Genomic DNA, 14524 nt, shown 5'->3' on the forward strand with positions numbered 1-14524 from the left:
TTAGTGGTCAAAGGGTAGCATAGGTCCCAGGGCGAAACCGGGATTGGTACCCACGATGGAGCATAAAGCCTTGGAAACGCCTGTTGAACTAACACCAACAACTCTCTTACCAAACCCTATCTCCACCTCTACGTGGTGACCGCTGGGAGCTCTTTCTTAACGAAAAGCTGTAGACGGAGAAGGATGAAGGCGAGTCTCCCATGCCTAAAAACGGGACAAATTGTACCAACTGCTCCTCCAGGTTGGGGGATGGAAAACAACTTCTTACGAAGCCACAACAGGAGCCTCGGACTGGACTGATAACACAAAGACGAACCCGAGAATGACAACGGAATAACGATTTGGGCATTTTCTCATGGAATGTGCGCTCCCTGTACATAGATGAAGCTGATGAGCAGCTGGCCGATACCCTGTCCCAAAATAGGGCTAATGTAACAGCGTTACAGGAGATGCGTTAGAAGGGGATCGGTTTCCTGGAAAAAAGTCGCAACACCATATATTATAGTGGCCATCCAGTAAACGATGTGCTCGGAGTAGGTTTCTTATTTAGACAAAAAATGAAACCTGTTGCTATGCAGAGTCGGAGAAGGATACCTTCTACGAGGCAGTAGAACGAATCCTCGAGGCCTGTCCCAGATATGATATCAAAATTACACTTGGGGATTCTAACAGCCAAGTTGGGACGGAGCCCGTATTCAGGAGATACGTTGGCAACTATACCTTACATCAAACTACAAATGATAACGGACTGCGCATTATTCAATTAGAAGTGTGACACGAAACGATTGTTAGAAGCACCTGGTTTGCACGGAAAGCGGTCCGCAAACAAACGTGGGCCTCTTCAGACGGGACCACTTTCAACCAAATTGACCATATGCCGATCGAAAGCTGCCACCCCTCAGTCTTAATGAATGTCAAAACATATAGGGTGGCCTATATAGACTCGGATCACTATTTCATTTGCATGGTGCTCCGAGCTCGAATAAGAACACCACCTAGAATCCCTTCTGACAACCATGTGAGAGTTATCACTGAAGCCATTCACAATACAGCCTTCCGCAACACCTATAAGGGTGAAATGTATGCCGTAATAACCACAGTTAACAGAGATCCTGGAGATGAAACATCAACAAATGGTCTTCACAACCACCTGAAGGACGTTATAATTGATACGGCCACTTATCTACTTGGCCCCAGTCGCAAAAGCAGTCGGAACGGCTGGTTTGACGATGAATTTAAGTTGCATTCTCAAAGAATGCGGGCACGCGTAGGTACTTATCACAAACTCCGTCGAACGGAGACGGGGGACTTCACAGACAGAAAAAGGAAGCCTGAGAGAACTAACAGTTCTCGAAAAGTACAAGGAGCAACCGCACCAGGTGCGGAAGTTTTACCAACAAGTCAGCAGGATGAAGTCTTATACACCTCTATGTTCATCCTGCCGAGATAAAGAGGGAAATCTGATTTCCGACAGAATGGGCATATTGAAGTGATGAGTTGAGTACTTTGATGAACTACTCAACGACCAGAACATTGGTGAGTTGGAGGTCCTACTGCCACCATACTGCCATACTGCCACCACCAATTGGAGAAGAAACAGTCCGTGCAATTCATCGGCTTAAAAATCATAAGTCGCCAGGAGCCGATGGAATTATAGGCGAATTGGTTAAATATGGAGCCGAACAATTACACCAAGTGGTTCATCAACTTGTGCTCAAAGTTGTGGGACAGCTTTTCAATGCCTGACGACTGGCAAAGAGGCATTATCTATCTCATACATAAAAAGGTAAATATCATACAGTGCAGCAATTATAGAGGTATCACGTTGCTGAGTACCATCTATAAGGGATTCTCCGCTATCTTGCTAGGCCGGATAGCCCATACGTCCAGAATATCATTGGCCCATACCAAAGAGGCTTCACTCCATGCAAATCAACAACAAATCAGATTTTCTCTCTGCGGCAAGCGATGGGAAAACTATTGGAATATGGACATAAATTGCACCATCTTTTCATCGACTTTAAAGCCACCTATGATAGCATAACCAGGGTAAGACTGTACACGGCCATGGGAGAATTCGGTATCCCGACGAAATTGATAAGACTGGCTAGGCTGACCCTGACTAATGTGCGAGGCCAGATAAAAACAGCAGGATCATTCTGAAGACCATTCGACATCAACAACGGTCTACGGAACGGTCTGGAGAAAGTGATCCGTAATGCTGAGGTAAATGCAAGGGGTACGATCTTGTTTAAGTCTATCGATATCAACATCATGGGAAGAACGACCTGAGATGTACAAACTGCCTTCATTCAGATCGAGCAGGCAGCGCGAGATCTTGGGCTGCACATCAATGAAGGCAAGACCAAATATATGGTGTCAACGTCAGCACCAAAAACCAACCAACCAACAACATCAAACCGCACTGAGCAAACGGGAAGAATGGAGATAGAAGAATACAACTTTGAGACCATTGATAATTTTTCCTATCTGATTGCAGCCAACAAGCCAATTTCAGCTTACAAAAACTGTTTCGCTCGAAATATCTCACCATAGGGTCAAAACTCTTACTGTATAAGACAATGATCTTGCCAGTCCTCATTTATTCCTCGGAAACTTGGGTTCTTAGCAAAAAAAAATTGCGAACTCTTGGCCGCGTTCAAGAGAAGAATCCTTCGAAAAATTTTTTGCCCCTACATGAGGATGGACGATTCCGTAGCCTACATAACGACGAAATCTATGAGCGATACCATGACCGTCAGGTTGTGGATAAAATCCGGCTTAATAGGTTGCGGTGGGCGGGTTACTTAATTCGTATGGATGAGGATGATCCAGCCCGGAAAGTCTATAAGGGCAATATCTATGGTAGAAAAAGAAGACGAGGCAGACCCTGTCTGAGATGGAGTGATGGCGTAGGTCAGGACGCCAGACAGCTTTTAGGGATATCAAATTGGTGGACCTCGGTGCAAAACCGGGATGTGTGAAGTTCCTTATTAAGGCAGGCCTAGACCGGATATCGGTTGTTGCGCCGTTTATTCGCAAATAAACCTTTGATCCTGTAGAGTTATGTAAATTTAACACTTCATCAGCTTTTTGGCCAACTTCTACGAACCAGATTTTTTCCAAACTTCGTGGCATTGTTGGGCCCTCAGCATACTGCAAGAAAAATTGCTCATTGCAGTGAATCAATTTATAAAAAAAGAAAAATTTCTAAGGTCGTGAATCCCACATGTAGTTGTATGGTTTAAATGAGCATAAACCACAATGCAGAGAAGGCCGCAATAACGTCAATAATTTAAATAGAAACAAGTACAATGAGCATATGAACTATTATTAGAAACATCCTTGTGTGATTCAACATTAGTAGCTGGCGCACTGTTATTCATATAAATAAGTCTGACAATATGCTTTCAACTAAAATGAAGGCCCTATCGCAAGTAACCTCTGATCTCATCACATCAATGCACAAACACCTTTTTTCTTGTACAATTAATTAAACTTATGTTTTTTCCCTCCCCCTTAAAAAGACCGCAAACCTGTTGACGTCTTACTTCATTAGCCACATAAAGACTACAAAGTTCATTCTTACTTTGCACCCAGCCAATTCTTTTGCAATTAATTGAAGATATTTAATTTTTACTAAATCGTTACACCGAAATCATTAAATCTAAAGTCATTTTATCGACGATGAATAATACTAAAATGTCTAATCAAAAGAACAATATTCACTTCAAACTTCTAACATCGCCGCAGTTTTCCCAATATCATGATTAATTATATTCTCACAAGGCCAATTAACGACCTTCACTTAACCAAGGGCGCTCGTCATCGTCTTTATCGGAAAACTCGAGTTCATCTTATCCTCATAAAAAAAAAAGCTGATCATTTCATCCCGGAAAAAAACAACTCTCAATACCAATTCGTTGTTGTCATTACTATAATTAAACTTAGCATATTCATCAGAATATCTTTCAAGAAGGTGAAACAAAAACCTGAAGAAAAGAGCTTTTTTCCTCAAATACTAGATAAGAACAAATTGAAAACGTGCGGAAGTTTCGAGTGTGGTTTCCATGCATGGCAAAATAAATGGATAAACGGAAAATAAAAAACAACTCGACGAAAAAAAAATTACTTTACCAACTAGAATTATGTACTTACTTGCGTAATAAAGATCTTCAATTAGAAATCATCCGAAGATATCGTTAATATGTGTAATTGTTATTTTCGTACTTCATTCAGAGTCTGACTCTCTTGATTAGTTGATAGAAGAAAAAAAGTTGCCTATCATCATACAAAGATAGTGGAATTGGTAGAGGAAGGTAGAAAAGATACAAGCAAGGCCTTTGTATTATTTCTAACTTGTTTTTCAGAACGATTATGGTTGTCTGAGAACATTACATCAAGTTCTATGTTTGAACCTTCAATTTTTATAATGAGTTTCATGATAATAGAAGGGTTCTAAAAATAGCAACATACATTTAACAGGCAGTAAGATAACTTTTACTGCCTCTAAAGTATTTGTTTATTCATTACCTTTTGGTTTCATCGAGTTCCTCACTTTTCTTTTACGGTTAACATTCCACCCTTTTTGATATTACCAAAAAGATTAATTGGGGGCAAAGGCCCCTAATTTTCCGTTGAATAATTTGGTATTTAGCTTCAAACCAACAAAGTTCTAACACATTTGATCCCTCTTTTCTCTATCTCGGCTAAACTAAATAAGTGAATTGAAAATATGAGATCATAGGCGCAACAGGTGTCAGACCACCGCACTGAGCCATCATTATTGTGTGGCTCTAAGACAAGCACTTGTAATTTCATATAGGTTGTTGGCGGTTTCCACCTGTCATGGTGTTCTTCTATTTCAAGGATAATTTAGACATGATCTCGACACGTTCATCTTCTAATGATTGGCAGGTAGAACTGTGGATGCTCTAGGGTGGTCGGCATATCCCTTTTAAAAATAGCAACTAGTTTAATGAATAATTGCTATTTCACTAGTTTTTGCTCATTCATGACATGAAATTCATTATTATTCGTATTCATTGCAATAAACGAAAAAAAATTGAAGTGTTAATATCGAAATTAACATATTGAACTAAGAATATTTTTGTTTCGACTTAGGGAGCTAAGTATATATTTCTCAATATAACCTCACCAAAAATCTTAATCTGTTTCAGCAAAGAGCCCTTAGAAAAGGCTGCATGATTGACTATTTTCGATCGAGATAATGGGGCCTGAAAAGTACAAATACTGTTGTTCTTACATATGGTAATCTAGCGCCGCTCCCAGTTAAGGTCACAGTCTGTCTGTCTAGTTCGCTGCTCTTATCAGAGTGTGTGGTCAATCAGAAAAGGGTAGTTGGACTTACAAGTTGATCTCTTCCATCGGGGAGTGGCTGACTAGAAAGCATGGAGAGATCAATTATAATCTCACGCAGTTTCTCACCGGCCATGGAGGATGCCGTCAATACCTGTACAGGTTTAAATTGGACACCCCGCCTAATTGTCTAAACTGCGAGGTCCCAGAGGACCCAGCGCACGTTTTCTTCCAGTGTCCTAAGTTCGTGGAAGAAAGGAGGAACCTAAAGGAAACTCAAGGTGAAGTGCTATCACCGGAAAATGTTGTCCGGAGAATGGTAGCCTGTCAGGAAGACTGGAATGCGATCAATTTCATGATCGCTGTAATCCAAGATAAACAGCAAGAAGCAGGAGAAGTAAGGAAGACGCGGTTAGACGAAAGTAGACCTAGCTAAAGTAAGCTAACTTCGCCCCGTGATGTAATACCTAAAGGTGGTTGCACGGGGTAGGGCGGAGTCGGGGGTGGTTTTAGTGGGCAAAAATCCCACACTCTGGTGTGCCCAGGCCAGAGTCTTTTGAAGATTTCCTTCCACCTTCTTAAAAAAAAAGAGTGTGTGGTCATTGCGATAGAGAACAATAATCTAAGGTGGTATAAAGATTAATTGTGCAAGCACAGCTTCTATTTATCATAATTCATATAAAAGATTTGTGTTATTCGCGCGAATTTCGTACTTTCTTTAAAAGTTACATGTGAACACAAGACTTTAACTCTAAAACTAAAGGGAGAAAACCACAGGAGGTTTCGAGAATGGACTTTTTTAATGCATAGATCGTTACCTTAGCTATCCTATAATACGCTGCAGTAACTTCAAAGCGAAATTCGTGTTCTCTCAGATTTTCTGGGCATGAAAAGGAGCGCCACCTGTTGAGGCTAAAGTCTTGTCAATGGATAAGCACCACGGACAGCAAACAGCTTTCGGGCAAACCGCGTCCGGGCAAATCACAACTTTCGGGGTGTGCTAAGCTTGAGGGGAAAAGATCGTTGGGGGCACCTGCGGCTAAGTAGAAATCGAAGCAGCAGCGGCGTAATGGTGCTGAGGTTCCGGAACAACTTGGTGTCCAGAATAACCTCCACATTTCCACGTGAACAACTACGCGCTAGGAATTGTCACGTTACAAATTTCGGCTCCTAAAACTATTGAAGGGGACATGCAGCTCTCGGCATCTTCATCTGAAGCGTAGATGAGGTCCCATATTTGCCAAATAACTTTGCAGCATTGTACGAGTAAAGCGGTGACTGCTCTTGTCAGTCATCGGATAAATAGCTACAAGACATTTATATATCTCATACAAGAACCGTCGGTTGTTAGTGGGGTAGTTAGGGTCTAAACTTCCAACATGCTAACCTGTTGTATGCCAATACATATTTCCCCTATGACGCGGAAGAAGTTTCCAGTGGAGAGTATCAAACGATATCACATTCTCAGATGACAGACGCATTGAATTCGTATTGGGCATGGATCCACCTCCACCCACTCCATTTCGGAAACCGTGGAAGACAGATTGGGCAACGTATAAAATAAGCACCGAGGCACCCGAATCACGATACTTGGGAAGCGTATCAAATCCATTGCTGGAGTTGAGAAGACAACTCTGGTAACTGCTAGCATGAGAGAAGCTTTCGAAAAAAAGATTTGGCAAAACAGAGGAGAATGATAAGGACGCCCTTCAATTGTGCTCTGAAGTATGATTCAGCCGCTGGCTGGAATCGGTATAAAGAGGCACAGAAGGCTCTAAAGAAGAGCATGAGATCGGCTAAACGATCATCATGAAGACGCTTTTGCAAAGAGGCTAACTCTCTCAAAGCTGAAGCGGATTCTTATTAAAGAGCGTATCCAGAAGCTGAGTTATTTACGATTACAGAACGGGAGGTACACAGAAATCGATGAAGGAAGGACAAACCATTTGCTTGAAGTGCACTTCCCAGGCAGCATCCAAAATCTTATCTCGGGGCCAACAGGTGCATACAGCCCACAACCGAGAGGCTGGAGTCTGCCATGCAACGTAGTATCACTGGAGCGAGCAAAATGGGCATAGATACAAGTTTGCAGGTCCGAAAGGCATCATTCCCAGGGGTCTATATATTCGCAATATATATCGAAAATAACGAAAATCCACCGCAGCTTCCGACCGATCAGTCTAACGTCATTTCTACTTAACGGACTAAAAAAACTAGTAGATCGATTCATAAGCGATAAACACATTATAAAGTGGCCATTTCACTATAGGCAATACGCCTGCCAGAAAGGCAAATCGACGGAGACAGCACCCCATGAACTCACGCCAAAAATTAAAAAGGCGATGTTCGAAAAAGTATACCCCTTAGGCGCATTCATGAACATCGAAGGTGCCTTCCCTTCTTACTTATTCGGTGGACAGAAAAATATCTGAATGATCTCCAACAGAAACGCAAATTGAAAGAGCGACTCCCACAATCACGATCGGCGATGTAATTATCATAAATGAGGTTAACAACGACGACGTAGAATTCTACCCTTATCAAACATGATAAACCATGGTGTTCTCACCAAGCCTTAATAGCAATAGATGTTCAGCGGGATTAATACTTTCCAATGGAATCAACCGCCAAGAGAGAATGCTATATTTTGATATTCAATCAAGCCAGTGTTAAACCAGCAACTGATTACTTGGTACACTGACGGATCCCTCACAGCAGAGTGAGCGGGTGCCAGTGTCATTGGTACAAGGAAAATGTACTTTGAGCCAATAGGCAGGTACACTAGCATATTCCAGGCAGAAGGGAGCAGGGATGCCTTTACACAGGCCAGAACCCTTCTGTGGAATCGGAAACGGCTTCATGGCTGAATGAATGAAGAGGAACGGTTGAGGGTGGGCCTACCAGGGATGGAGCAGTCCAGGGTTCTTATTGGGGTATATGGACCCATGCGCACAAAGGATTGCTTAAACCTCACCAAAAAGAACCTCCGAATCATAGTGGGAATTCTCACTGGTCATTGCCGGCTGAACTATCACGTAGGGAAGCTAGAGATATCTACGGACACTGCCTGCAGGTTTTGTGAGGAGCAGGACGAAACCTCTATACACGTCCTGGGACAGTGTCCGGCACTTGTGCAAAGTATGTCGAGACATCTGGGGAACACTTAATACCAGATACAAAGCTGAAGATCTGGAAGTAGGGAACATACTAAAGTTCCTAACGATTATAGATCTGCTTGAGATACTATGATCAACAGGTATACTATAACCAGTAAAAGGAGCACAATTGTTCTTCGAAGGCGCGCTGCGACTTTCCCTTAACAGAATAATAATAACGCACATTTTAAAAGAGTCTTAATTCTTAAAGAGGTTAACTTAATACTGTTTTAGAAATACCTTCCATTGCCGACGTAATAAAAGAACTAATAGATTTGAAGAAACAAATTAATTGTATTAATATATAAAAGGAAGAGATAAAAATAAACAAACGGAATTAATTAATTTAATAACGCAAAATTTTGCTTTATTCAAGGAAATACTTATCAAAATACTATGGCAGACACGATTACCAGATTTCCTATTAAAAATAAAAAATCTTTGAAACAACTGCTGCTTAAGCCCAATTGTTGTAAGAAAAACGTCTTGCGGTGGTATCAAGACAGTAATCTAGATTTGAAGCATTTGCAAGAGAATAGATATAAGCATTGTTTAGTTATCAGAACAGAAGTTTATTGAATGGTTTTATTTTATAAAAATTACAAAGTTTCCATATCAATCCCAGTTTCCACTATCTGGTGTAACGCCACGACTCCTTACTGAAGAATGCTGACTGGACGTGGTGCTGTAACTTGATCCAGTAGAATCGACTCGTCTTCGTTTGGCAGGTTGTGCAATTACCGAGCGATAATTTCGGCGGGGCGATTCAGACCTGTCCCGGCTGGTGAAGCGTTCATACTTGCTTACTTTCCGGTCCTTAGCATCATCCAACTGATTCCTTGATCTCCGATTGTCATGGTGCCTACTTGTCTGAGAACGATCATGTCGCGTTAAACCTCTTCGGTGAAAGTCTTCATCCCTCTTTGAGGGATATCTGCTTCGGTAAGAGGTACGCTGGGCAACTGCAGCATCCCTCGATTTAGACCGATTCCGTTTCATGGCCATCTGTTTACTTGCATCCCTTTTGTAATTCAGAGGTCTCCCTTCATTGTCAAATTCTCGTCTTGGGCTTCTGGATGACTTCCGACGTCCGTAATCTTCAGTTCTCGATTCCGACGCATCCCGCCCCGTTGAGTACGCTTCCCTATTTCTATATTTTTGTGATCTGAACGAATCGCCTTCGTTATTATAATTTACGTCCAATTCAAATTTAATGCCACGCATTTCTTGCCCGTTAAGTTCTCTTACTATTTTAGCTGCCGAAATTGGGTCCTTGAATTCGACGAACGCTTCTTTTGGTACTCCTCTACCAAACCTGATTTGTACAACGGCACCATACGGACGACAAATATTTTCAAGATCCTTCCTTTCAAATTCGTTAACTAGACCGGTTATATGCACTACGGTCGTCATTTTGCTTTCAGATTTCTCAATTTTCTCAAAGTACAAACGATCACTTGATAGCGTTGAATTCACAAATTCAAATGAAGTTCCAATGACCATTGCATGTATTTATACTTAGGGATCAATTAATCTTAATTTATCCTTCCTTGTATCCTAAGCATAACGTAATTAATACATCCGCATTCCATAATGTCCTGTTGTTTCCTAAGCATCACGTAATTAACACATCCATATTCCATGATTGCCAAATCTTCTTCTCGCTTAATGACAAAAGATCCTGTAGCATCCTGTTTTTCAGCTGATGCTATTCATCGGACCCAGTTAAACTGACTACTTTGATTTTGTGTATGTTTATCTTCAATCTGACTCCTCTTACCACCCTAATGAAAGAGCCATTTGAACAAGGTCTACGGCTTGATGAAAGAGCAAACAGATAACAACAACGTAGAAGGATGTAAGATCCATTTTCCGAGGAAAACGTCAGGGAGAATGTCAACGATTACGGAAAGAAAAAGTAAGAGGTGGAACTTAACCAGATATTTTACGATTCAGAATTGTGGTGAATTGCTCCCCTCAGCACCAGCGAAGGGATTACATTTGCAAATTTTTTCATGATATGTCACCAAGACCATATATCCCCATTATATGTCCAAACAAGGGTGTTGCCTTGGCCCTCTTAAACTACGTGTAATTGTTTATAGAAAATATTCTTCTAAACTATATAAATATTTCGATGTCGGTTTCGACCTAACGCGTTTTAGCTGCTTCTGCTCTATTTTCAATAACCCAAAATTCGCCCACATTGGGCGCTATTTGACATTTGTGTGCGTGGTCAGAACTTTAAATTATAGCTTTGTCCCCACGAAAATACGTCGCTCGCCGCAGCGCCCAGCGGAGAAGAATACAAAAGGTGAAACACTCAAGGAGATTCCGCGTTGCCTAAATAAGAAGGAACCTTGCAAAGTGATGCAAGTGCTAGTGTGAGGACGGCAACCCCAGTAGTATTTTGTTCGACAAAATTGGTAGACCTAAGCAGGTGGATTCAGACACTAAGCTGAGTGGAAACGCAGTCGACTGTCCTAGCTAGAGCCGAGAGTGCTGAAGCGCAGACAGTCAGCAACGCTCTCCCAGAGGAACTGAAGCAAAGGCGTGAAAAACGGACTGATGGAATGGGAGAAACTAGTGGACCATATTTCCTTCTACATACGCTCATGGATAGAATTGGAAGACGCGTGATAATTAGGAACAGCCACACATTCCGCTGAGAACACTGTAAATACGAAACGGATCGCAGACAGCCTCCTGCAAAGCGAATTGGGGAAAAGCGGAAAGAGGAAGATGCGTATGAAAGGGACTTTATCCAAGCAGTCTACACGACCCAAAAAAAGACAAAGAAAGACAAAAGGAAAAAAACACGCTACGCCGTCAAAAAACCGTCTGTCTAAAACCAAGAAACAGAAAAGAGGATGTATCGAAGAAAGACTAGACCGATGGAAAGCCATACAGAAAACGAAGAGTGGTGGAGTACTCATTGAATTAAGGCGAAGGAAAATAGCAAAAATACGTTCAGCGATCAAGGGGTTACTGAGGGCATGGCTCTCGTTTCTAGTCTGCGCTCAATAGAAATTGGATATCTTAACCTCCTCACAGAAAAGCTCGAAGTAGAAACGACGATAAAGCATGAATATCTAGAAGTCCTCGAAAACTTAGGTTCGTAGCAAGAAAAATTGCGAACTCTTGGCCGCATTCTAGAGAAGAATCCTCCGAAGAATTTTTGGCCCCCTACATGAAGACGGACGATTCCGAAGCCAACACAATGACGAAATCTATGAGCGATACCATGACCGTCCAGTTGTGGATAAAATCCGGCTCAATAGGTTACGGTGGGCGGGTCTCTTAATCCGTATGGATGTGGATGATCCCACCCGAAAAGTCTATAAGGGCAATATCTATGGTAGAAAAAGAAGACGAGGCAGACCCTGCCTAAGATGGAGCGATGGCGTAGGTCAGGACGCCAGACATCTTTTAGGGATATCGAATTGGTGGACCTCGGCGCAAAACCGGGATGTCTGGAGTTTCTTATTAAGGCAGGCCTAGATCGGATACCGATTGTTGCGCCGTTGATGATGATCTAGAGGTAGCCAATGCCGGTGTAGATATCACTTCTGTGAATCTTTGAGGCCGAAACTCGCTGTTATGGAAGTCTAGGAAATTCCGTAGCAGCGGAGAAATCAAAATTGGATGGATCCAGTATCCAAGGTACGAATGCAGATATCAAGTTTTATAGGTGCCTGGACTGTGGACACACGGAATCAACGACAACGTTCCCGTATCCAGGTATTCGAAGTAAACAGCCTTGACGACACTTTTGCGTTGGAATTATTAAATTCAGTGAAGAAGGTTAATGGAGATCCGTGAGAACTCACTTGTAAACTTGTCACGCGGAAAATCGGGGCTCTGCGGAAACCCTGCATACTTAATACCGACTAAATGGACTGCACTGTACAGGCGCTATTCCCTAGATATCCCATACGGGTTGATGGAATTCTAAGTGACAGTTCTCACCATATAAAATAAAAAGACGCCAGGTCCTACTGGTATCCCGACTAAAGTATATACACTGGTGTTCTGCCAACGGCTAGACTTGCTGCTCATCACGTTCAATGCTTGCCTGAAGGACGACATTTCTCCTTGCGCTGGAAGGTGATCAGCAAAAAGAAAAGCAGACCCAGATCTATCCTCTGCATACCGACCGTTGTGTACGCCTGGCGTACTGAAAAACTCATTGAGAGTATACTTACTGAAACGATTTCAGCTGCCGCAAAATTATCCCTAAGGCAATTCGGGTTCGGAGCAGCCAAATGCACCGTTGATACTATTGAGGTCGTGGATGCGGTTCATCGAGGCGAGACACACAGCGTCGAACTCGACGGATAGTGCTCCTCATAACGCTTGATCTCAGAAATGTCTTAAATTCCGTAGGATGGACAGATATTGAGCGACTCTCTGAAAGACCGCTCCCTGCTCTATAAGACACTAGAGAGTCGAAGGGGGATGGAGATCACATGCAGAGTAGCACAGGGATCCAGCCTAAGGCCAGACCTCTCGAACGCTTCCTATGATAGTCTGCTAACACTAGACACTGCAGTGGAAAAAACTAAAGTAATCATCTTGACCAGAAAGAGAATGTCGACCTTCCGTTCCCGGAAATACCATGGTTTAATGCTCGATACGAAGAGGAACAGACTCGTCACGTGCCTGCTGATGACTATATTATCATTGCCGGCGACCTTAATAGTCATGTGGGTGAAAAAGCAAAGGGTTCGGAGCACGAAATGAGGGTGGCGAGCGTATAATCGATTTTGCGGACTCCCATGATTTATGAATACACGGTTCATCAAACGATTGTCTCATCTTCCTACATTTTATATTGAAAACAGTAAAACGCAAATCGACTATATTCTCATAAGACGCCGACACTTTACCACTGTTACTGATTGCAAAGTCGTTGTCTATGAGACCATCGCACCTAAACATCGGCCGTTGATTGCCATCCAGCGAATTAAGCCACCGATAGAACAGCGTGAGGGACGCACTGGCCCCCGCCGCATTAAATGGTGACGATTTGGTGAGAAGAAAGAAGAAACGATTGGTATACCAAGTGCACTGGTACCGTTGTTGCTTGTCTCAGCGGGGCACTGATTGTGGTCACTGTGGATTAAGTCCCACGACAGGTGCCTACGTAAAACACTATGGGCTTCACTGCCAGCGCAACTGAAGTCGAGGAGGCAGTAAAACGAATGGAATCAGGGAAAACCACAGGACCTGACAACATCGCATCTGAGCTCTGGAAAGCGAAGAGATATGACCCAACACTGTGGCTCAGTGAATTCTTTAATCGGGTTATTCAGGAAGGAAGAACACTATCTGACTGGCAAGAAAGTACTGCGTTCCAATATTGAAAAAGGAAGGTAGTTCAGCAGACTGTTCAAATTATCGTCCGATCCGGTTACTTCCCCATACCATGAAGATTTTTGAAAGCATTCGTGACAACCGTATTCGCGAAATCGTTGAAATGAATCAAGCCGGATTTGTCAAGAACTGCGGAAATACTGACGCAATACACGCTACGCAGTTACTCATGGAGAAACCCCGTGGGAAGTATCGCCCTCTTTACATTGTATTTGTGGCTCTAGAGAAAGCCTTTGACCGTGTGCCCCACGAACTCATTTGCTGTGCTTTACGACAACACTTAGTGCCAGAAGAACTCGTGCGCTGGGTTCAATTGCTCTACCACGATCGGAGCGGCCAAGACCCTATGGTGAGACATTTCGAGCGGAACAGTTTTTGTAAGCTGAAATAGACTCTGTTAGCTGATAACAACCGTGCGTGGATTTCATCATCGCAGCTGTTATCGGTTGTGATTTTCGACCCCGGATAGGAGGAATTGTTAACGGTTTCAAAGTTGAATTCTCCTATCCTTATTCTTCCTGTTTGACCCGTGCGGTTTGATGTTGTTGGTTGGTTCGTTTTCGGTGCTGACGTTGCCACCATATATTTGTTGTGGAGCCCAAGATTTCGCGCCACCTGCTCAATCTGGATGAACGCAGGTTGTACGTGATGTCGATATCGTCAACATAGGTCAG

At 42.7% G+C, this 14524-nt stretch overlaps 1 protein-coding gene across 1 annotated transcript; it reads right to left on the minus strand.

Annotated features, from left to right (window-relative positions):
• Window positions 1–9089: 9089 nt before the first annotated feature.
• On the minus strand, window positions 9090–9977 carry LOC119659023 (serine/arginine-rich splicing factor 5-like). Its single transcript, XM_038066916.1, has one exon. The coding sequence runs from the start codon at window positions 9975–9977 to the stop codon at window positions 9090–9092; it is 888 nt and encodes a 295-aa protein (XP_037922844.1).
• Between the last annotated feature and the right edge of the window lie 4547 nt (window positions 9978–14524).

Source organism: Hermetia illucens, chromosome 6, assembly GCF_905115235.1.
Source record: "Hermetia illucens chromosome 6, iHerIll2.2.curated.20191125, whole genome shotgun sequence".
NCBI classification, from domain to species: domain Eukaryota; kingdom Metazoa; phylum Arthropoda; class Insecta; order Diptera; family Stratiomyidae; genus Hermetia; species Hermetia illucens.

What these genes read in the sequence shown, in the direction of transcription:
- LOC119659023 (XM_038066916.1), bottom strand. Translation starts at nt 9,977, where the DNA reads ATGGTCATTGGAACTTCATTTGAATTTGTGAATTCAACGCTATCAAGT.